The sequence below is a fragment of the Durio zibethinus genome, chromosome 17 (genome assembly GCF_047325235.1).
Source record: "Durio zibethinus cultivar Kanyao isolate XHJ-2024 chromosome 17, ASM4732523v1, whole genome shotgun sequence".
In the NCBI taxonomy this organism is placed as follows: domain Eukaryota; kingdom Viridiplantae; phylum Streptophyta; class Magnoliopsida; order Malvales; family Malvaceae; genus Durio; species Durio zibethinus.
Genome location: NC_143178.1, coordinates 4,912,334 through 4,937,527, shown reverse-complemented (window position 1 = coordinate 4,937,527; position 25,194 = coordinate 4,912,334). Strand labels below are relative to the sequence as shown.

Sequence of the window (25,194 nt, the reverse complement as noted above, 5' to 3'; positions counted from 1 at the left end):
ATTGATTATTTTATTACACATCACATATATATAAATTTATTAACATAATTATTTATTATTTATTATTTAATTATTACATTTGATAGGTAATAAATGATTGAGTTTTTTAATAATTTAGTTATATAGCATGGGTTGAATGAAAACGAGGTACATTAATGTAAAATAGCTGTATCTTATATACTACCAAACGAAAGGGAAAAAGAAACTTCAGCCATTAATTATTTCATCAAGGAAAAATGCAAAGAAAATATGCTAGTAATTGAGCGGAAAAAGCCCTACTTTAGTACTTGGAGTCATTACTTCTAAAACAGAAAGAAGCAGCAATATAAAGAGCCACTGACAGACATATTGAGATAACGGTAATTTTGGTGGGCATTTTTCCATTGTCATTCCTCAAGGCAATGGCTCCATAAATTGGCTGGCAATTCACCACAATGAACCCTGTTAACAACATCTGCATACGGAGACCTTCCCCATTTGCTGCCAACCAAAAACTCTGTCAATCCCCATACGAATGAGAATAAGTTGATTATTGCAGCCATAGTTAATGGAACAAACATGGGGGAATGGGACTCCGAACTCAAAATTGCCTTTGCTGTATCTCTTGCTTTGTTCATCATCAAGCACCTTGCTTGTTAGGCTAAAACCATGCGTGGAAATGCCTGAGGACTTGAGAAAGTACTCAACTGAAGCAAACAAGAAACATGACAGTCCCCTTATCATCCACATCCTTTGAGCATTCCACCACCTTTGGACAGTGCCTCCAGCTAGGACAAAGTCAAGGAAATCTTGCCCGTAAGCGCTGAGGAAAAGAAAAACCATGGTTCTGATATCTGCAACACCATTTGCCATTTTTTACTTGATCAATATACTGAATTTAAATAAATATTTCATGATATATACAAATTCATGAATGTTCATACCTTTGGGAAGATGCTAACTTTATTGAGGAGTGCTAGCTGGGGTAGGAAAGAATAGAGGGTAACTGGAATGCACCATATGGGGCAGAATGCATAGTGAGAATAACCTAGGCCCATTAAAAGGCTCATAGAATGAGAACCGAAGATGAGAGTGTTATACTTGGAGAAGGTCACTTCAAAAAGTCCGATGCACCATCTCTTGCATTGATTAATTATATCAAAAAGGGTAATTGGCACATCCCCTAAAAATGCAGCCCTCTCAGGGTGGCAGAACAAGCCCTTCCATCCTTCACACTGAAACCGATATCCTGTGTAAAAGTCCTCAACCAGAGATCCATATCTGAAGCCACACTGCATACATGTCAAAAGAACTCTTAACATACTGCCTATAAATTTTAACCTTCGATAGCATTCTGGAGAGTGATTGATGAGTTTACCTTTGATCCCCATTTGGTTTGGTTCTCATAGTTGCAACCTGCTACATGGTGTGCCAATGACAAAATTTCTTGAGATTTAATGGGCTTTTCTACTACATGGGTTGGGCTGAGTTCTGGGATTTCAGGTGGTAGCAAAGCTGATGGCCCACCAAAGAGAGCTCGCCGGCGAAAGAAGCAGCCGGATCCAACATAATTCGGGCCCTTTATCCCGTCAAACCCATAGGATTGACTTGGAAGAAACATTTATACTCAGAAGCGTAGATGTCATTTTTGTTAAGGCCATGAAATCGTTGAGGAAATTGAATGTATGCTAATTTTGATTGAATTGCAGGGTCTGATAGATAACATAGCACACGAAGAGGTGTTTGGGGATCATTTGAGTACATATCACAATCTTAAATTAAGACTATTGACGCATTTATCATAACAATCGATGCACGTAATTTTAATGTCTTAAATTCAAGGAATTAAAAATGATAATAAATAAAAATTAATCAATTGGATAGCAACCAGAAACAATACTCATACCAGAACACTAAGAGCTCCAGCTTTAAAGTGGTGGGGTGAACTGTTGCTTTTCTGTTTAGAGACATAAATTAAATTTGGCAAACAATGGCCAGAAACGTCTTTGTCTTTGCTCTTATCTAAAATAACCTGCCCATGGTTCATGTCCCGTGCATTAGTAAATCGAGTGTAGTTGCAAAAGGCTTGTTTCCTGTACTGAGCAATTTAATTTTTTATTGATCATTGGATTGAATTTTGAGCTTGGAAAATGTTGAATGCATACCTGGACGACAGTGGGGTGATGTATGCGAGTAAACCCTTTGGTCCATTTATTAAAAGCTTGGCGTTGTTGATCGTCTGTAATGTATTCATCACTGATTTCTCCTTTATCAACAATATGTTCTACCTTCACTTTCATAATCTCGTACATCATCTGCAATTAAGATTAGTATCCCAAAAGTGGCAGATGTTACATCCATCACTTCTACAATATAGGCCTGACGAAATAAGCTACTACAATATGGCCGAAATCTATGCTATCTACATGGGGTTAAAATTAGGTAGAAGCATGGTTGCAGAAAAATTCTAGAATCAGATTCTTTATTAGGCGCACAAAAAATTTTACAAGCTCTGTATGATAACGACCTCTTTTATCAGGTTTTATATGGCTGCAAACGACTCCTTCAGTTAGATTAAGACTGTTTGCTTTTTCATATCTATTGTGAGGTTAATTTCTGAGTGGATTTTTTTTAGAGGCAAATTTAGTTCATAAGAATAACTTTGATGTTATTAAATTTTTATTAAATTATTATCTTCTTCGAGGTAAATTAATATAAGATTAAAAATATAAATAATATATTAATATTTATAAATTTTTCGAAGTCAATTAGAATAAAATTTAAATTTGACTCGATTATTATCGAATCGAGTTAGTAGCTCGACTTATCGATTGAGTCGAGTAGCTCGTGAGTCTAATCGATCAAGTAGCTTGTGAGCCTAATAAATCTTTTATATTTTAATATATTTTAATTAATAAAATATCTCGAATTTAAATACAAATAATTAAATTTTTATTGAATATAAAAATTAAACTTATTTTTATATGTTAATTGAATCTAATCGAGTGAACTCAAGTAATATAATTTTTATCTCTAGTTGAGTTTAAAATTAAAAAAATAAAACTCGATTGAATTTGAATCAAATTTTAAGTTTTAAAATTTTAATCAATTTTAAATTTAAATTTAATATTATATCGATTTGAACTCGATCGATTGTACCGTTATAAAATACAACAAATAGGGTGTTGCAACGAGGGAGCAATTTTCACTCTTTATGCAACCCAAAAAAAAAAAAAAAAAAAACTTCAATGAAAGACATAATTTGGTAAAAATTAGGTTAAATCATCGCACGCAATTATCAAAAAGCACCAAATGCTGATAAAAAAATCAATTTTTTAAAACAATTATGAAAGTATTTTTCTATATTTTTCTATTCATTATTTTTTATTTTTATAATTTAAAATTTAAAATAATTTTTATGATTGAAAGCTAAATTTATTTTTTAAATACATGAAATTTTCAAAAAAAGTACATTGGTTTTTTCAAAAAACATTTTATTAAAAAAAATTTTTATCTTATTTTCTATTTCTCCTTTTATTTTATTTGTATAAAAGTTTCTTTGTTATTAAAACAAGTACATTGGTTTCTCCTTTTCGTTTTTTTTTGACAAAAAAGGAAAAAAATTAAAAAGAAAAAAATAATTTGAATTAACCAATTATATAATGATACTAATTATTTTATTAAATATTTAAATCAAATTTTAAATGTAAAATTAGCAATAAAGTAGATTATAATATATGTATTAATTATCTAACTTCTCATAGGATTGAATCATTCTATTTTAAAATGATAATTAATCTTTTTGTAATTCAATTTTTTTTTTTATATGTGTGCATCGACAATAAGATAATGAGATAATCATTCCATCGGCTTCATCATTCTATTTATCAATCATATCCTTAAAGTGTCTAAATATTTTAACTTTATTTATTTTTCTTTTTATAATAAAAAAAAGAGAAAATAATAAAAAAGGTTTATTCAACTACAAGGGACTTAATTGGCCAAAAGAAACTACTAGGGACTTCGTGGCAAAAAAAAATGTAGGGGCTTGCAGCCGAAATGGCAAAAGCTAAACTATGCCATGTGTTCTTCAGTTGTTTATCCTAGTTCTCTAAAAAATCTTAAATAAGACATTATTAAGGTCGAAGTTTGAATTCCAACCTTTCTTTCTTTCCCTTACTGTAGGGCTCTGCCCCTTTAAATAATCAAAAAAAAAAAAAAAAACTATGCCATGTGAGAAGCCAAAACAATAAATACGTCAACATAAATAGATCTGAGAAATATTTAAATAAAGTTTTTTAGATAAAATTGGTGAAGTTTATTATTAAAAATTATTAAATTAAAATTGATAAATTAAAAATTTTTGTTATATAAGTTAAATATGTAAATTTTGAAAAAAAAATTAATAAATTTATATATATTTTTAGATAGATATTTTTAATAAAAATATTGATAAAATTTTTACTGTAAAAAATTTTTTAAATCTAATTTGAACTATAAATAATATTTTTAATAAGTTTTTACATATTATTAAGTTTCATATTAAACTTTATTAATTTATCAATTTGAATTTTTTATTAAAATTTTTATTAAATGATATTTTAAAAAAAAATTTATAAATTTCACTTAAAAAATTTCATGTAAATTTTGTCCATCTAAATCTAGCTATGACTTGATATATGGCATTGCCAGCACAAGCAAGCTATAAATGTTCTCTTCTTTAAGAAAAGCATAAAATAAACTAAATTATTAATAATAAAAAAAACTTTGAAATTATATCTTATAATTATCTATTTACAATTGATACATTTATGTGCATGAAAATAATATATATATTACCCCCCAAATAAAGAAAAGTAATATATTATATATTTGTATAGTTGAAATGAGTTGTTTGGATTCATGCACAAGTTAACAGTCTATACATGATTTAGACATATGGATTAGTACTAATCCTAATCTTTAATTTGAAGGATTGGCTAAACCAAAATGATGTGGTCTAAATGACAAAATTGGTTGTAGGGGTTCTTTTTCTGAATCTGCCCTAATTAATTGACTGACATAACGAAAATTATTTCATATGTGATCCAATGTTCAAATATGTCAGAGATAAGCTGCAAGATGCAACAATTTTTTTTTTGAAAAAAGAAAATTAAAACTCAACTTTTAAAGAAATAAAATATATACATATAAAATTAACACAAATACCAACAAATATTTGATTACTTTGAACCTCGAGATTAAAAAATTGATTCATACGTAAATTTTTAAAAATTAACATTCATTGAATTTTAAATTAATATTTAATATTTTTAATTTTTTTATTTTTAATTGCGTTTTTTTTTCAAAAATAAATATTTAATTTTAACTGCTAATATAATTTTTCTTATTTTTCTTAAGTTAAGTTAACATAAATATGTCTAAGAATGCTTACTTAATAATGCCTAGAAACATAGGTTAAGACATAATCCTTTTTTTATCTCTCAATTATATTCAAATTAAGTGTTTAATATATATATATATATATATTGATAAATACTAGTAATTTTCATCATTAATTTTTTAATATATAAATTATAATAAATTATATTATTTTATATAAGCTCATATTAATCAATATCACATATTTCTTCTGTTTTATTTTCTTTATTCATCTTCTTTAGATGTCTCAAAATTATAATTTCTTTTCTTTTTTGAATATCTAAACTCTTCCTTTTTATATTTAAAATTTATTTTTTATATTCTTTTTTTAGTTTTTGACATTTAAAATCATAAAACTTTAATTTTATAATTTTAATTTTAATATTAAATAGACTAAAATCAAAACTTTTTTTTATTATTTTATGAAAATCAATCACCCAAACAAATTGAAACTGAGGGAGTTTAATTATTTTAGATTAGCACCGACCATTGGCTCATATTATAAATAATCTTCTAGTTTATCTCACCAGTCAGCTCCTAGATTCCACCACCCTTTTATTATATATTTCTTTAATTTCCTTTTTTCAATATTTATGGTACGTAGATTCCATCTGCCCCTTTGTTATATATTTCTTTAATTTCCTTCTTTCAATATCTATTGTGGACTATATTTAGCATTTTTTGAAAGTAATGATGCATTAATTATGATCATGGTGATTATAAAATTAGATTTGATTTAAAAATCAACTTGACCTTTTTTTTTTCTTGTCCATGCAGGAATTTAATTTGCACACCCAAAATTAAATTACTTTATTAATATAATTTTGCACAAAAATTAGGCATGGACAATTAGTCAATTAAAGTTTTGAGATAGAATTAGCAAGTGTTTGAGTGTATTAATTACCTTAATCTCCTCAATCTCTGGGCTCCAAGAATGATAATTAGACGCAAAATACACTTGAGGGCTCCTATACATTATATTGTGCTTCCTGAAAAATGGTAACCAATGACATGCAAACTTAGCAGCCTCCATGAAAGCAAAGAGAGTCAAAGCTGACCCTCCATCATCTGATACATAGACGGAAAGCTTCTCTGTTGGATAATTATAAGCCATCAACGAGAGGGCTGTGTTTACCACATTCATTGGTGGCTCCTTGTGAGGATCAGCCGTGCATATGAACACGTCCAGCCCTGGAAAATCTTCTTCTTTCATTATTCTTTTGAAGTTTTGAGGGAACTCTTTACAACGAATTGGGCGCATTCGAAAAGCTTGTCCGCATGCCCACATGAAGGCAAGGACAAGATCTGAGATGAGCAAAGAGAGTGTCATAGAGAAAGAGAGTAAGGTTGTGGAGTAGAGAAGTATCTGCGCATGGCGATAGACTATAGCTATAATTGCACACGAGTAAACCACCGCAAATACGCGGTTCAAGGCCGTCCGCCGTAGGGGTTCAAACGTGTGAAGAGGAGCATGGGCGCTGCATCCTCCTCTTAGACCTCGGCCTTCCATCCTCGTTTGCTTTATGGAATGTATGTGCTCAATACTATGAGTTCTCTTGCATTTAGTACAGGTAATAAGTTTGTCATTACTCATTAATTTATGGGCAAAGGGAGGAAGAGTGATGTACCAGCACTGTATTCAGCATATAGATACACTTACTAAAAATGTATGGAAAATGGAGTTTTAAATAAACAGTAAATAAATGGATATTTATTATTATTCAACTATTTTATGTTTGGACAATTGTAAATAAATAATTAATAAATTTGGATAAAAAATTTATTATCTGTGACAAATTCAGATAATTTATAAATAATATATTCTAAATATTCAATATCCGAATCCATTTAAATTTTAATAAATAATAATAGATATCAAAATCCGTTATCCATTTTAGTATGTAAAATATATAAAATTTTATATTTGTGAAAGTTTTTAACTTTAATAAGTAACTTTTACTTATTACTAATTAAGAGTGAACTTGACTTTTAATATAAATTCTTATTTATTTTATATTTTTATAAAAAAATTTAAATAAACAAATATTTTAACATATTCAAATATTTAAATGAATAGTATTTATTTAAATAAATTTAAATTGGGATAATAATATTAAATTTAAATAGATATTTAAATAAAATTAAATATTATAAATATTAAATGAATTCAGATACAAATACTTTTAAAATAATGGATATTCGCTCTACTACCATCCACAATGAAAAATGGAATTGTTACATGAGATTCGGATGGAAATAATTTTACTTCAAATTTTTTATAACTTTCATTTTTTATAATAAAATTAAAATTTTTATATAAATGAGACAGCAATCTAAAAATAATATAAATGAAAAAAAATGTTGCATATATTAAATTTTAAACTTTAAATTTATCAAAAGTCATTTACATAAATTCTTTAGATAATTTTATAAAATATAAATATTGTTAAAATTCAAATCTCAATTACTTTTGAATAATTTGAACATTCAAAATTTATATTATATATTAAAACTAACTCATTCGACACTTTGTTCAATAAAGAAAACAACTATTACACTCTTTTAATTAAAATAAAATACCCTAAAATATAATTAATAAAAAATTTAAAATGTAAGAAAACAAAAAAAAATAAAAAAATAGATCTTCAAATTTTCTTTGTAGATCAAATATGTACGTGCAAATTTTTTAATATGAAATCTACATCATCTATACCCACACCACCATTAACTACCACCAAGTATGTACAGTCACCATATATAATATTCGTTATTGATAGGCTCCGTTTGATTTAAAATAAAAATTGTTTTTTAAAATGTAAAAATAAATAAATAAATAAAATATTTAACAATATTATTACTAATTTCATTTAATTATAAAAATAATATATATTTATTAATTAATGATATTAAAAAATATTTAAATATGATAACTTATGAAACATAAAAAAAGTAATGTATATATTTTGTCTTCACAATTAAAGATATATATATTTTTTGTTTTTACATTTCAATTTATTTTCATTTCTTTTTTTTAAAAATTTGTTTTTAATTTCAATTATCACGTTTTCAATTATATTTTTTATTTTCTTAAAAAATAAAAATAAAAAAATAATTTTATTTTTCGAAACGAAACTCTACTTAATCATTTCATTTTCTTTCTTTTCCTAAAGCGTCCTGCATCCATTATATTAGTATTTTTTTTTTTTTTATAAGGCATTCATTATTGAATGAAGTTGAATAGGTACTTTAATTTGTAGACCGTAACCAACAGTCATATTAAATTGTTACTTTTAATAATTATAATTAAAATTCTGACGATTTAAAATATTAAAAGAAAATTGTAGTGATGATTAAAAATTAAGGAGAAATGTTTAAGATGCCCCTAAACTACACTTTTTTTTTTCCTCCATTCCCTTTAATAAACCAAAGCAATGGGTAAGAAAAAAGATAATAGCCCAATAGGACCAAGCCCAACCAAGACGCCACCACTGCCCCCGGATGCGCCTACCCTCCTTTGCTTTTCGGTTTCCTATTCTTCTTTAACTCATCAATGAGCCTCAGCTGAGCTCACAAAACCCTCATCTCTAACCAAATACCTGTTTTGCACCCACCATCTCGCCCAATTCCCACCTGTGCCTCTCCTCTCATTCACTCAGAGCCTCAAACCAATCCCGTTAAAGCCAAGGTCTCTGACTTCCCTTAAAAGAAACAACCCCACAATCTTAACCGTGAAAGCCCAGACCTTCGACTTCTCTGGTTCATTCTTTGCGGATGAGTTTGGTTCGGACGATGACCCTCCGTCCCAACCCGGGTCTGGCATAACCGCCTTGGAAGATAAAGAGGAACCCCAGTGCCCACCGGAACTCCGACAGTACGAGACAATGGCAGTTTTGAGACCCGACATGTCGGAAGACGACGGGCTCGCTCTTACCCAGAAGTACGAGGAGGTAATGTTTTGTAAAATAACTCTCTTTTTTTTTTTTTTTTCTTTTGTTGTAATTTGTAAATTCTCAGTTTGGTTGCTAACGTAATTTAGGATTTTTTTTTTTTCATTTCGGGATTGAGAATTGTATGGAATTCGGTACATTTTTGCAAAGTTTTTGCTTTTAATTTCATTTTATCTATTGAAGATTGGTTTTGAAAACATGGCATTTAATAAAATAGTCTGAACACTTGGGTGAATTGGAAAGGGTTGATGACATGTTATTGCAAGTTTATTCAAATCCTTTTCCTGATGGGGTTCGTCTTGCAGCTTCTTGTCGCCGGGGGTGGCATGTATATTGAGGTATTTAACAGAGGGGTCATCCCACTAGCCTACAGCATCAAGAAGAAAAATAAAGATGGGGAAACCAACACTTACTCGGATGGCATTTACCTCCTCTTTACCTACTTTACGAAACCGGAATCAATGGCAGCTCTTGAGGTGGCGCTGAATACAGATGATGATGTTATTCGATTCTCCAGCTTCAAGATCAGGAAGAGGAAGTATTAGTTTAGCATTTATGTTTTCTGTATCTTTGAGATGAAGATGATTAGGAAAGGAGGAGCCCTATCAACTTTGTGATTTAATTTTTTATGGATCTTTTTCGTTCCTTGAATATTGGAGTTTGCTTTCTTTTTGTAAAATTTTATGGATCAATGACAATAGAAAGTACATATGCAATTGCTGAACCAAGGAAAAACATTTAGAGGTAATTTTATAACTGATTGGAGGGCATATCGAGCAAGCTTGATCAATCTTATGTGCACATTTTGATAGATTGGCTGTTGGAGGTGCTTGAAGGCATGCTTTATTCCCATCCAAACTTGCCTGTGGCAATGTACAAGAGTGGTATATATATAACCATGGGGTGACGAGGATGACTGAGCTTGTAGCTCTATTTGCGATTAGAAGAGAGCTTGAAGAAAGTTATAGCGAGGTGGAATTTATGCGTATAAGATATTTTCAGCATATTGACAGAGAAAAGTAGTTCCTTTATGGTTGTTATTTAGAGTCAATGTGCGTCAATGAACCATGCATTGTGTTTCGCCGCCCCTGCTCATACCGTTTGAAGTGCCAATTCCCCAGAAAATATATAAGCTATTTCTGTAGCTGCCTGCTGCCCAATAATTGCCATATAAAACTAAAAATTTCATTTCAGTCAGAGAAAATATTGAAAGGAGAAGCAAAAAGGCAAAGGCCCCTAAGTATTTTCATCACTTGAAAATAAAAGAAGTTGCAGTATAAAGAGCCCCCGCCAGAAGTGTCGCAATGATGCTAATCTTGGTAGGCATTTTCCCTTTGTCATTCCGCAAGGCAATTGCTTCATAAATTGGGAAGAAATTCACAACAATGCACCCTGCTAGTAACATCTGCAAAAGCAGGCCTTCCTCGTTGCTGCCACCGAAAACTAAAATTGTTCCCCAGATGAATGAAAATAAGTTGATTATTGCTGCCATTGTGAGTGGCACAAACAATGGGGATGGGACTCCAAACTCAAAGATCCCTTGGGAATATCTTTTGTTTTGTTCATCATCGACCACTTTGTTGGTCACATTGAAACCACAAGTAGACAGGCCTATGGACTTAAGAAAGTACTCTGCTGTACCAAACGAGAAACTCGAAAGGTTCCTGATCATCCACATCCTCTGGGCGTTCCACCACTTTCGGAAAGTTGCTCCCTCCAGAACATATTCAAGGAAGTCTTGTCCATAAGCACCGAGGACAAGAAACAAGTACAAGAGAAACCATGGTTCGGTTACCTGCAACATTTTTTTCTTTACCATAAGTGGAAGCATTGAATAATATTCAACTTTCGAAAATTTTGAATCAATAGCATTCATGTTATAATCCATTTAACATGAGGGAGAGAGAGAGAGAGAGAGAGCAACTATAGCTACAATGAATGCCGATACATACCTCTGGAAAGACGGAGACTCCACTGACGAGAACTAGTTGAGGGAGGAAGGCATAGACGGTCACTGGAATGGACAAAATGGGCCAGAGTGCTTGGTAAGAATAGCCTAGGCCCATGAGGAGACCCATAGATTTGGTCCCAAAGGTTATGGGAGGATATTTGGACGAGGCAATTTCAAGTAGGCCGATGGCCCCTCGCTTGCCTTGACTCAGTACATCAACGAAGTTGATTGGTGCATTCCCTAGAAATGCAGCCCTTTTAGGATTGCAAAATATGGACCTCCATCCGTCACATTGCAACCGGTAACCTGTGTAGATGTCCTCAGCCAATGATCCATATCTAAACCCCATCTGCAAGTTTTTTTTTTTTTTTTTCCATCACTAAGATCAATGTTTGGGTGGAGGAAAGAGCTTAGGGTGCTGCTGAATTTTCAAATAGCGAAAATGGTTAGCTTACCTTGTATCCCCATTTGTTCTGATTTTCATAATTGCAGCTTGCTACATGATGTGCTAAAGCTAAAATGTCCGGAGATTTAATAGGTTTGTTCATAATACGGTCAGGGCTGAGTTCAAGGATTTCTGATTTTACAGAAGTTGATGGATCACCAAAGAGAGCTTGCCGAAGGAAAAAAGTTCCAGTTCCACAATAATATGGGCCCCTAAGACCATCAAAACCCATAGGATGTATCTCGCCTAGACGTTTGTACTCGCATCCATAGGTGTCATCTCTGTTTATGCCACGAAAGCGCTGAGGAAATTGCACAAACCCCAAAGTTCGTTCGATTGCAGGGTCACATATATAACATAGCATCCTCAGAGGTGTTTGGGGGTCATTTGAATACATGTCACAGTCTTGGGTTAAGAATATTGGGGCATTGGTCATGATAGTTGACACACGAAGCTTCAATATCCAAAAACAAGGAAAATGTTAGGATAAAAAATGTATAAGAATGAGATAATTGTTGATTGGAAATATTGTAAGATGATCAGTATACCATACCAGAACATTTAGAGCACCAGCTTTAAAATGGTGGGGTGAGGTCTTACTTTTCTGTCTGGAGACATAAATGAGATTTGGTAGGCAGTGGCCAGTGATGTCTTTGTCGGTGCTGTTATCTAATAGAACCTGCTCATATAAGTGTACAAGAAAGGGGAAATTAACTAGCTCTTACAAGATTTTGAGTTACGAAAATATGGAAGATTAAAGGCTGAATGCAAACCTGAATGACAGTGGGGTGATCTTGGGGGGTAAATGCGCCTCTCCATTTGTCAAAAGCTTCACGTTCTTGATCATTGGTGATGTAAATTTCACTAACTTCTCCTCTGTTGACAACATTTCCTACTCTCACTTTCATGTTCTCGTATATTTCCTGGCACATGATTAAGATTTAAGATCCAAATGTTATTTCTACTATCTTATAAACGAATATCTCATGAAATTTTAAAATTGAAACTTTTTTTTTTAAATAAGAAAGAACTTCAATGAACAAAAATTTTATTTAACAAGTTTAAAATTTTGAACCATTTAGGAATCAATATATGAATTATTTGACTTGCATGTTGTACATTTTAAATTTCTGGAAAATTGAAAATTTTACTAAGAGTTAGCAGCTTAAAAATTGATTTTATCATGACCATGAAGCCATACGTTGATAATACAACAAAACATGATGAGAAATTTGGTGCATATGCATGTCCTAAAATAGGATAATATGAAAATAATTTAGGGATAGATGTGTTCATGGATCAGGTTAGGTTCATGTTTGGAATTAATAATTTATATGTTTATTTAGGTCTAATCTGCTATGATATTTTGGGTTTAAAATTTTTTCAAAGTTCAATCCATGTTATAAAAATAAAATACAAACTCACCCATTAAACCCAATATATAATAAAATAGAAAATATTAAAATAAAAATTTACATAATTATAATTATAATAATTTAATTATATTTATATTATTTGAGCTAAGTTAAGCTAAGTTTGAACTTTAATTTTTGTGTTCAAAGCCGGACTCAAAATTTAGAAAAGCTTAAAAATTTTGTCCAAATCCATTTAATAGATCTTAATTTTTTGTCAAAACATTCTTAAAATTAACTTGACAGACCTTTCGATTCGAGCGGATAGCTCAACCCTTGAGTGGTTAGCTTGACTTTTGAGTGAGTTTAATTATTAATTTTATCTTTATTATATTTTATTTAAAACTTAACTTAATTAATTTATACAATTACTTTTAACAAGCTGAGTTCAATCATTAATATTTACTGCTTTTATTTCTATTTTCAGGTTAGACCTCTTCTATATATACAAAAAATTATTGAAAAATTATATATATATATATATATATATATACACACACACACACCAAACACGACTTAACATCAATATCTAATTTTAACATTCGTTCATGTAATTTGACCTTTAGACGGAAAAAAAAAAAAAGAGAAGATATCAATAAGACAAGAAGTGATAATTAATTTCCTGTTTTGGGGAACTTTAAAAGAGATCCCATTCCATGGAACATGGGACAAAAATAAAGATAGGAAGGATTTGTTTTTTTGTTTTTTTTGTTTTTTTATCATGAAGGATTTGCTATCATTGTTTGGACATTGTACATACCACAACAACAGCCAAGCTGAGATCAATGATGACATAACTTTTCTGGTCGCCTTATATACTTCCGACAAGAAACCTTCTCTTTGTTGCCCTTATCTCTAGTGAGTTTATTTTTTCGGTAATGAAGTTTTTCTATAGTCATGTTGTTTGAAATTTTGATCGTTGAAATTAATTATACATGTAAAGTTTGGAGTTAATTGCAATTAAAAATGTTAATTGACTATCATTCTTTTAGAATTTAACTTTAAAAGTGGACTTACCTTAATCTTGTGAGCCTTAGAGCTCCAAGAATGAGCTGACGAAAAATAAATATCCGGGCTTCTATCCATAAGGTTATTCTCCCTGCAAAATGGTAACCAGTAGCTAGCAAACTTAGCAGCCTCCATGAAAGCAAAGAGTGTCAAAGCTGATCCTCCATCGTCCGATACATACACCGAAATCTTCTCCGTTGGATAATCATAAGCCATCAAGGACAAAGCCGTGTTCACCACACTCATTGGCGGCTCCTTGTAAGGGTCAGCCGTGCATATGAACACGTCCAACGCTGGAAAATCTTGCTCCGTCACGTTCTTTTTCAGGTTCTCTGGGAATTGCTTACGATGAATTGGGTACATGCGAAAAGCTTGTGAAGCTCCCCACATGAAGGCAAGAATGAGATCAGAGACAAGCAAAGAGAGGGTTATAAAGAAAGAGACTAAGGTTGTGGAATTGATAAGTGTTTGTGCATGGCGGTAGAGTAGAGCTAGGATGGCGCAAGTGTAAACTACCAAAAAGACGCGGTTCACGGCCGTGCGTGGGAGGCGTTCCACGGTGTGAAGAGGAGTATCGATGGGTGCCAGGGGGGTGATGTAGTGCTCTCTCCGACTTAGAACCTCCATTTCTTGTGTGGGTAGTGATGATGGCAATGGGCAGTCGAAGGCTGAATTTCTCTGTATAAGTGGGCAGTAAGGGTGAAATTTAAGAGGTTTGTACCAGCTATTCAGGGCAGGTGCCATTAATCACATGGTGATTTAAGTAATAATTTGTAATAAAGTGGCGTATAGAATTTTTTATATCAAAAAATCCAAATTAGAATGAAAATGGTACTATTGTTTAGTGTGTATATATATATATATATATTATATTTATATAATTTGATATCTTCTTAATGACTTCCTAAATTATTTAGTTGGAAATGTTTGAACAATAAAGTTGGGAAAAGAAAAGTATCCTTCAACCAACTTGGCCATGTGCACTGATAAGTGGTGTCAGACATTGTGACGATGGATGCTCTATTGAAGGGTAATAGAAAAGACAGACAATTAAAGGTGTAAACCAACCGAGTTGAATAGTAAAAAATTCGAGTTCGAGTTCGATTCATAATTTGGGGTTTGATATTCGGTTCGAATTCGATCGAATTTTATTTTTTAAGTTCGAGTTTGATTCGTGATTTAATTCGAGCTATTCGAGTTCGCTCGATTAATATATAACAATAAGCTCGATTCATATATTCGAAAAGAGTTCGATTATTCATGTTCGAATTCGAACTCGAATTCAGATTCGAAATATTTTATTAATTAAAATAATAAAAATATATTTAAATATAAAAATTCGATTAGACTCGCGAGCTACTCGAGTCAGATATAAGAATACTCGAATTCGATTCGATCGATAAGTCGAACTACTCGAGCTCGAGCTCGACTCGACAATAATCGAACCGAATTCGAGTTTTTTTCGAATCGAATCGGAGTAACTTGCGAATACTAACATATCATTTACACCCCTATAGACAATCGAGAAAAAAATTCAATAAATTTAAAGTTATAGTGTTTAATTTGTTTTGAATTAATTTTTTTTATTTGGTTTTAAATTAAAAATAAATATTATATATTTATATATTAAATTTAAATTAAAAATTAAATTTTAAATTTAAAAAATCGAATTAAATCTAATTCCTACAAGATAAGATATGAGTTATGAAATATAATTATTTTTGCTCTTTTTTAATTATTGTAGATTTAATTATAAAAATTTATGTATTTATATTATATTTTATATAAAAATTACATGTTATAAATTTGTATTATTATGAAAACATGAAATATATATTTTAATTTTGTTAAATCTAAATATAATTATTATTAAGATCTTAAATTATATCATTTTAATATTTTTATATTATATTCGTATTATATTTTAAATTATCAAAACCTAATTTATTACAATAATATACACACTTACTTTTAAAAAATTCTAAATATTTAAACACATACCATAAGGTATTGTGATCGAAATAATACAAGATTAAAAAAAAAAAATCATTATTTAAATTATAGCAATATAATAATGCAATTATTTTTATGATTTGGAAAAGAGAATTTAATTTTTTTTATTAAATCAAATTCTCGAATATAATTTTTTTAAAAAAGTGAATATGCTTTTCCTTCCTTTTGTGTAGTTAATTTGTGGGGCAAACAACAAATCGACCTTTCAGTGCTCAAATTATCTATCAAACCTAAATTACAGTATTCATATAATATATTAATAAAAAATAATTGTATGAAATGAATATTATATTATTTTCATTTAAAATATATTATATAATTATATTATTTAAAAATTGATTATTTTATTACACATCACATATATATAAATTTATTAACATAATTATTTATTATTTATTATTTAATTATTACATTTGATAGGTAATAAATGATTGAGTTTTTTAATAATTTAGTTATATAGCATGGGTTGAATGAAAACGAGGTACATTAATGTAAAATAGCTGTATCTTATATACTACCAAACGAAAGGGAAAAAGAAACTTCAGCCATTAATTATTTCATCAAGGAAAAATGCAAAGAAAATATGCTAGTAATTGAGCGGAAAAAGCCCTACTTTAGTACTTGGAGTCATTACTTCTAAAACAGAAAGAAGCAGCAATATAAAGAGCCACTGACAGACATATTGAGATAACGGTAATTTTGGTGGGCATTTTTCCATTGTCATTCCTCAAGGCAATGGCTCCATAAATTGGCTGGCAATTCACCACAATGAACCCTGTTAACAACATCTGCATACGGAGACCTTCCCCATTTGCTGCCAACCAAAAACTCTGTCAATCCCCATACGAATGAGAATAAGTTGATTATTGCAGCCATAGTTAATGGAACAAACATGGGGGAATGGGACTCCGAACTCAAAATTGCCTTTGCTGTATCTCTTGCTTTGTTCATCATCAAGCACCTTGCTTGTTAGGCTAAAACCATGCGTGGAAATGCCTGAGGACTTGAGAAAGTACTCAACTGAAGCAAACAAGAAACATGACAGTCCCCTTATCATCCACATCCTTTGAGCATTCCACCACCTTTGGACAGTGCCTCCAGCTAGGACAAAGTCAAGGAAATCTTGCCCGTAAGCGCTGAGGAAAAGAAAAACATACAAGAAAAACCATGGTTCTGATATCTGCAACACCATTTGCCATTTTTTACTCGATCAATATACTGAATTTAAATAAATATTTCATGATATATACAAATTCATGAATGTTCATACCTTTGGCAAGATGCTAACTTTATTGAGGAGTGCTAGCTGGGGTAGGAAAGAATAGAGGGTAACTGGAATGCACCATATGGGGCAGAATGCATAGTGAGAATAACCTAGGCCCATTAAAAGGCTCATAGAATGAGAACCGAAGATGAGAGTGTTATACTTGGAGAAGGTCACTTCAAAAAGTCCGATGCACCATCTCTTGCATTGATTAATTATATCAAAAAGGGTAATTGGCACATCCCCTAAAAATGCAGCCCTCTCAGGGTGGCAGAACAAGCCCTTCCATCCTTCACACTGAAACCGATATCCTGTGTAAAAGTCCTCAACCAGAGATCCATATCTGAAGCCACACTGCATACATGTCAAAAGAACTCTTAACATACTGCCTATAAATTTTAACCTTCGATAGCATTCTGGAGAGTGATTGATGAGTTTACCTTTGATCCCCATTTGGTTTGGTTCTCATAGTTGCAACCTGCTACATGGTGTGCCAATGAAAAAATTTCTTGAGATTTAATGGGCTTTTCTACTACATGGTTTAGGCTGAGTTCTGGGATTTCAGGTGGTAGCAAAGCTGATGGCCCACCAAAGAGAGCTCGCCGGCGAAAGAAGCAGCCGGATCCAACATAATTCGGGCCCTTTAGCCCGTCAAACCCATAGGATTGACTTCGAAGAAACATTTATACTCAGAAGCGTAGATGTCATTTTTGTTAAGGCCATGAAATCGTTGACGAAATTGAATGTATGCTAATTTTGATTGAATTGCAGGGTCTGATCGATAACATAGCACAAGAAGAGAAGTTTGGGGATCATTTGAGTACATATCACAATCTTGAGTTAAGATTATTGACACATTTGTCGTAACAGTTGATACACGTAATTTCAATGTCGAAAATTCAAGGAATTAGAAATTATAATAAATAAAAACTAATCAATTGGATAGCAACCAGAAACAATACTCATACCAGAACATTAAGAGCTCCAGCTTTAAAGTGGTGGGGTGAACTGTTGCTTTTCTGTCTAGAGACATAAATTAAATTTGGCAAACAATGGCCAGAAACGTCTTTGTTTTTGCTCTTATCTAAGATGACCTGCCCATAGTTCATGTCCCATGCATTAGTAAATCGAGTGTAGTAGCCAAAAGGCTTGTTTCCTGTACTGAGCAATTTAATTTTTTATTGATCATTGGATTGAATTTTGAGCTTGGAAAATGTTGAATGCATACCTGGACGACAGTGGTTTGATGTATGCGAGTAAACCCTTTGGTCCATTTATTAAAAGCTTGGCGTTGTTGATCATCTGTAATGTATTCATCACTGATTTCTCCTTTATCAACAATATGTTCTACCTTCACTTTCATAATCTCGTACATCATCTGCAATTAAGATTAGTATCCCAAAAGTGGCAGATGTTACATCCATCACTTCTACAATATAGGCCTCACGAAATAAGCTACTACAATATGGCCGAAATCTATGCTATCTACATGGGGTTAAAATTAGGTGGAAGCATGGTTGCAGAAAAATTCTAGACTCAGATTCTTTATTAGGCGCACAAAAAATTTTACAAGCTCTGTATGATAACGACCTCTTTTATCGGGTTTTATATGGCTGCAAACGACTCCTTCAGTTAGATTAAGACTGTTTGCTTTTTCATATCTATTGTGAGGTTAATTTCTGAGTGGATTTTTTTTAGAGGCAAATTTAGTTCATAAGAATAACTTTGATGTTATTAAATTATTATTAAATTATTATCTTCTTTGAGGTTAATTAATATAAGATTAAAAATATAAATGATATATTAATATTTATAAATTTTTCGAAGTCAATTAGAATAAAATTTAAATTTGACTCGGTTATTATCGAATCGAGTTAGTAACTCGATTTATCGATTGAGTCGAGTAGCTCGTGAGTCTAATCGATCAAGTAGCTCGTGAGCCTAATAAATCTTTTATATTTTAATATATTTTAATTATTTTAATTAATAAAATATCTCGAATTTAAATACAAATAATTGAATTTTTATCGAATATAAAAATTAAACTTATTTTTATATGTTAATTGAATCTAATCAAGTGAACTCAAGTAATATAATTTTTATCTCTAGTTGAGTTTAAAATTAAAAAAATAAAACTCGATTGAATTTGAATCAAATTTTAAATTTTAAAATTTTAATCAATTTTAAATTTAAATTTAATATTATATCGATTTGAACTCGAACGATTGTACCGTTATACAATACAGCAAATAGGGTGTTGCAAGGAGGGAAGCCTGGATTATATGAGCAATTTTCACTCTTTATGCAACCAAAAAAAAAAAAAAACTTCAATAAAAGACATAATTTGGTAAAAATTAGGCTAAATCATCGCACGCAATTATCAGAAAGCACCAAATGCTGATAAAAAAATTAATTTTTTTTAAAACAATTATAAAAGTATTTTTCTATATTTTTTCTATTCATTATTTTTTATTTTTATAATTTAAAATTTAAAATAATTTTTATGATTGAAAGCTAAATTTATTTTTTAAATACATGAAATTTTCAAAAAAGGTGCACTGTTTTTTCAAAAAACATTTTATTAAAAAATTTTTTTATCTTATTTTCTATTTCTCCTTTTATTTTATTTGTATAAAAGTTTCTTTGTTATTAAAACAAGTACATTGGTTTCTCCTTTTCGTTTTTTTTTTTGACAAAAAAGGAAAAAAAAATTTACGAAGAAAAAAATAATTTGAATTAACCAATTATATAATGATACTAATTATTTTATTAAATATTTAAATCAAATTTTAAATGTAAAATTAGCAATAAAGTAGATAATATATATGTATTAATTATCTAACTTCTCATAGGATTGAATCATTCTATTTTAAAATAATAATTAATCTTTTTGTAATTCAATATTTTTTTTATATGTGTGCATCAACAATAAGATAATGAGATAATCATTCTATCGGCTTCATCATTCTATTTATCAATTAAATCCTTAAAGTGTCTAAATATTTTAACTTTATTCATTTTTCTTTTTATAATAAAAAAGAGAAAATGATAAAAAAGGCTTATTCAACTACAAGGGACTTAATTGGCCAAAAAAAAACTATTAGGGACTTCGTGGCAAAAAAAAAGTAGGGGCGTGCAACCGAAATGGCAAAAGCTAAATTATGACACATGGTCTTTAACTGTTTGTTTTATTGGTCAAAATAATCTTAAAAAAGATATCAAAGTTGGAATTCAAACTCCAATCTTTTCCCTTCTCCTTTAATGTAGAGCTCTATCCCCTTGAATAACAAAAGAAAAAAAAAATTATGCCATGTGAGAAGCCAAAACAATGAATGCATCAACATAACTAGATCTGAGAAATATTTAAATAAAGTTTTTTAGATAAAATTGGTGAAGTTTATTATTAAAAATTATTAAATTAAAATTGATAAATTAAAAATTTTTGTTATATAAGTTAAATATGTAAATTTTGAAAAAAAAATTAATAAATTCATATATATTTTTAATAAAAATATTGATAAAATTTTTACTATAAAAAAATTTTTAAATCAAATTTGAACTATAAATAATATTTTTAATAAGTTTTTACATATTATTAAGTTTCATATTAAACCTTATCAATCTATCAATTTAAATTTTTTATTAAAATTTTTATTAAATGATATTTTTTAAAAAAAATTACAAATTTCACTTAAAAAATTTCATGTAAATTTTGTCCATCTAAATCTAGCTATGACTTGATATATGGCATTGCCAGCACAAGCAAGCTATAGATGTTCTCTTCTTCAAGAAAAGCATAAAATAAACTAAATTACTAATAATAAAAAAAACTTTGAAATTATATCTTATAATTATCTATTTACATTTGATACATTTATGTGCATGAAAATAATATATATATATATATATATTACCCCCCAAATAAAGAAAAGTAATATATTATATATTTGTATAGTTGAAATGAGTTGTTTGGATCCATGCACAAGTTAACAGTCTAGACATGATTTAGACATATGGATTAGTACTAATCCTAATCTTTAATTTGAAGGATTGGCTAAACCAAAATGATGTGGTCTAAATGACAAAACTGGTTGTAGGGGTTCTTTTTCTGAATCTGCCCTAATTAATTGACTGACATAACGAAAATTATTTCATATGTGGTCCAATGTTCAAATATGTCAGAGATAAGCTGCAAGATGCAACATTTTTTTTTTTGAAAAAAGAAAATTAAAACTCAACTTTTAAAGAAATAAAATATATACATATAAAATTAACACAAATACCAACAAATATTTTATTACTTTGAACCTCGAGATTAAAAAATTGATTCATACGTAAATTTTTAAAAATTAACATTCAATAAATTTTAAATTTATATTTTGATATTTTTAATTTTTTTATTTTTAATTGCATTCTTTTTTATCAAAAATAAATATTTAATTTTAACTGCTAATATAATTTTTCTTATTTTTCTTAAGTTAAGTTAACATAAATATGTCTAAGAATGCTTACTTAATAATGCCTAGAAACATAGGTTAAGACATAATCCTTTTTTTATCTCTCAATTATATTCAAATTAAGTGTTTAATATATATATATATATATATATATATATTGATAAATACTAGTAATTTTCATCATTAATTTTTTAATATATAAATTATAATAAATTATATTATTTTATATAAGCTCATATTAATCAATATCACATATTTCTTCTGTTTTATTTTCTTTATTCATCTTCTTTAGATGTCTCAAAATTATAATTTCTTTTCTTTTTTGAATATCTAAACTCTTCCTTTTTATATTTAAAATTTATTTTTTATATTCTTTTTTTAGTTTTTGACATTTAAAATCATAAAACTTTAATTTTATAATTTTAATTTTAATATTAAATAGACTAAAATCAAAACTTTTTTTTATTATTTTATGAAAATCAATCACCCAAACAAATTGAAACTGAGGGAGTTTAATTATTTTAGATTAGCACCGACCATTGGCTCATATTATAAATAATCTTCTAGTTTATCTCACCAGTCAGCTCCTAGATTCCACCACCCTTTTATTATATATTTCTTTAATTTCCTTTTTTCAATATTTATGGTACGTAGATTCCATCTGCCCCTTTGTTATATATTTCTTTAATTTCCTTCTTTCAATATCTATTGTGGACTATATTTAGCATTTTTTGAAAGTAATGATGCATTAATTATGATCATGGTGATTATAAAATTAGATTTGATTTAAAAGTCAACTTGTCCATGCAGGAATTTAATTTGCACACCCAAAATTAAATTACTTTATTAATATAATTTTGCACAAAAATTAGGCATGGACAATTAGCCAATTAAAGTTTTGAGATAGAATTAGCAAGTGTTTGAGTGTATTAATTACCTTAATCTCCTCAATCTCTGGGCTCCAAGAATGATAATTAGACGCAAAATACACTTGAGGGCTCCTATACATTATATTGTGCTTCCTGAAAAATGGTAACCAATGACATGCAAACTTAGCAGCCTCCATGAAAGCAAAGAGAGTCAAAGCTGACCCTCCATCATCTGATACATAGACGGAAAGCTTCTCTGTTGGATAATTATAAGCCATCAACGAGAGGGCTGTGTTCACCACAGTCATTGGTGGCTCCTTGTGAGGATCAGCCGTGCATATGAACACGTCCAGCCCTGGAAAATCTTCATCTTTCATGATTCTTTTGAGGTTTTCAGGGAGCTCTTTACAACGAATTGGGCGCATTCGAAAAGCTTGTCCGCATGCCCACGTGAAGGCAAGGACAAGATCTGAGATGAGCAAAGAGAGTGTCATAGAGAAAGAGAGTAAGGTTGTGGAGTAGAGAAGTATCTGTGCATGGCGATAGACTAGAGCTATAATTGCACACGAGTAAACCACTGCAAATACGCGGTTCAAGTCCGTCCGCCGCAGGGGTTCAAACGTGTGAAGAGGAGCATGGGCGGTGCATCCTCCTCTTAGACCTCGGCCTTACATCCTCGTTTGCTTTATGGAATGTATGTGCTCAACACTATGAGTTCTCTTGCATTTAGTACAGGTAATAAGTTTGTCATTACTCATTAATTTATGGGCAAAGGGAGGAAGAGTGATGTACCAGCACTGTATTCAGCATATAGATACACTTATTAAAAATGTATGGAAAATGGAGTTTGTAATAAACAGTAAATAAATGGATATATATAATTATTCAACTATTTTATGTCAGATTTGGACAATTGTAAATAAATAATTAATAAATTTGGATAAAAAATTTATTATATGTGACAAATTCAAATAGTTTATAAATAATATCCTCTAAATATTCAATATCCGAATCTGTTTATATTTTAATAAATAATAATAGATATTGAAATCCGTTATCTATTTTCATACGTAAAATATATAAAATTTTATACTTGTGAAAGTTTTTAACTTTAATAAATAACTTTTACTTATTATTAATTAAGAGTGAACTTGAATTTTAATTTTAATTCTTATTTATTTTATACTTTTATAAAAAAATTTAAATAAACAAATATTTTGTCATATTCAAATATTTAAATGAATAGTATTTATTTAAATAAATTTAAACTGGGATAGTAATACTAAATTTAAACAGATATTTAAACAAAATTAAATATTATAAATATTAAATGAATTCAAATATAAATACTTTTAAAATAATGGATATTCGCTTTACTACCATTCACAATGAAAAATGGAATTGTTACATGAGATTCGGATGGAAATAATTTCACTTCAAATTTTTTATAATTTTCTTTTTTTTATAATAAAATTAAAATTTTTATATAAATGAGACAACAATCTAAAAATAATATGAATGAAAAAAAAAAGTTGCATATATTAAATTTTAAACTTTAAATTTATCAAAAGTCATCTTTTAAAATGGATTACATAAATTCTTTAGATAATTTTATAAAATATAAATATTGTTAAAGTTCAAATCTCAATTACTTTTGAATAATTTGAACATTCAAAAATTTATATTATATATTAAAACTAACTCATTCGACACTTTGTTCAATAAAGAAAACAACTATTACACCCTTTTAATTAAAATAAAATACCCTAAAATATAATTAATAAAAAATTTAAAATGTAAGAAAACAAAAAAAAAAAAAAATAGATCTTCAAATTTTCTTTGTAGATCAAATATGTACGTGCAAATTTTTTAATATGAAATCTACATCATCTATACCCACACCACCATTAACTACCACCAAGTATGTACAGTCACCATATATAATATTCGTTATTGATAGGCTCCGTTTGATTTAAAATAAAAATTGTTTTTTAAAATGTAAAAATAAATAAATAAATAAAATATTTAACAATATTATTATTAATGTCATTTAATTATAAAAATAATATATATTTATTAATTAATGATATTAAAAAATATTTAAATATGATAACTTATGAAACATAAAAAAAGTAATGTATATATTTTGTCTTCACAATTAAAGATATATATTTTTTGTTTTTACATTTCAATTTATTTTCATTTCTTTTTTTTAAAATTTTTTTTTAATTTCAATTATCACGTTTTCAATTATATTTTTCATTTTCTTAAAAAATAAAAAAATTAATTTTATTTTTCGAAACCAAACTCAATCATTTCATTTTCTTTCTTTTCCTAAAGCGTCCTGTATCCATTATATCAGTATTATTATTTTTTTTTTTATAAGGCATTCATTATTAAATGAAGTTGAATATTCGATATAGGTACT

The 25,194-nt window shown here is 29.2% G+C and overlaps 1 protein-coding gene and 3 pseudogenes across 2 annotated transcripts; 1 reads left to right on the top strand and 3 right to left on the bottom strand.

The window, feature by feature from the left end:
- Positions 1–172: 172 nt before the first annotated feature.
- On the bottom strand, positions 173–7,079 carry LOC111287325 (cellulose synthase-like protein G3; annotated as a pseudogene).
- Positions 7,080–8,831: 1,752 nt separating this feature from the next.
- On the top strand, positions 8,832–10,071 carry LOC111274044 (small ribosomal subunit protein bS6c pseudogene; annotated as a pseudogene). Its single transcript, XR_016328925.1, has 3 exons — positions 8,832–8,835; positions 8,956–9,347; positions 9,653–10,071. The product of XR_016328925.1 is annotated as a small ribosomal subunit protein bS6c pseudogene (transcript).
- A 381-nt stretch (positions 10,072–10,452) lies between these two features.
- LOC111279067 (cellulose synthase-like protein G3) lies at positions 10,453–14,962 on the bottom strand. Its single transcript, XM_022865978.2, has 6 exons — positions 14,173–14,962; positions 12,517–12,666; positions 12,297–12,422; positions 11,754–12,197; positions 11,300–11,647; positions 10,453–11,142 (listed from the first exon to the last, which is right to left on the bottom strand). The coding sequence occupies exons 1-6, from the start codon at positions 14,905–14,907 to the stop codon at positions 10,597–10,599; spliced, it is 2,349 nt and encodes a 782-aa protein (XP_022721713.2). The 5' UTR covers positions 14,908–14,962; the 3' UTR covers positions 10,453–10,596.
- Positions 14,963–16,682: 1,720 nt separating this feature from the next.
- Positions 16,683–23,440, bottom strand: LOC149513974 (cellulose synthase-like protein G3; annotated as a pseudogene).
- Between the last annotated feature and the right edge of the window lie 1,754 nt (positions 23,441–25,194).

What these genes read in the sequence shown, in the direction of transcription:
- LOC111279067 (XM_022865978.2), bottom strand. Translation starts at nt 14,907, where the DNA reads ATGGCACCTGCCCTGAATAGCTGGTACAAACCTCTTAAATTTCACCCT. An exon ending in ATCACCCCACTGTCATTCAG is followed by an intron (nt 12,423 to 12,516) that starts GTTTGCATTCAG and finishes TTATATGAGCAG; the next exon opens with GTTCTATTAGATAACAGCAC. An exon ending in CTGGTGCTCTAAATGTTCTG is followed by an intron (nt 12,198 to 12,296) that starts GTATGGTATACT and finishes TGGATATTGAAG; the next exon opens with CTTCGTGTGTCAACTATCAT.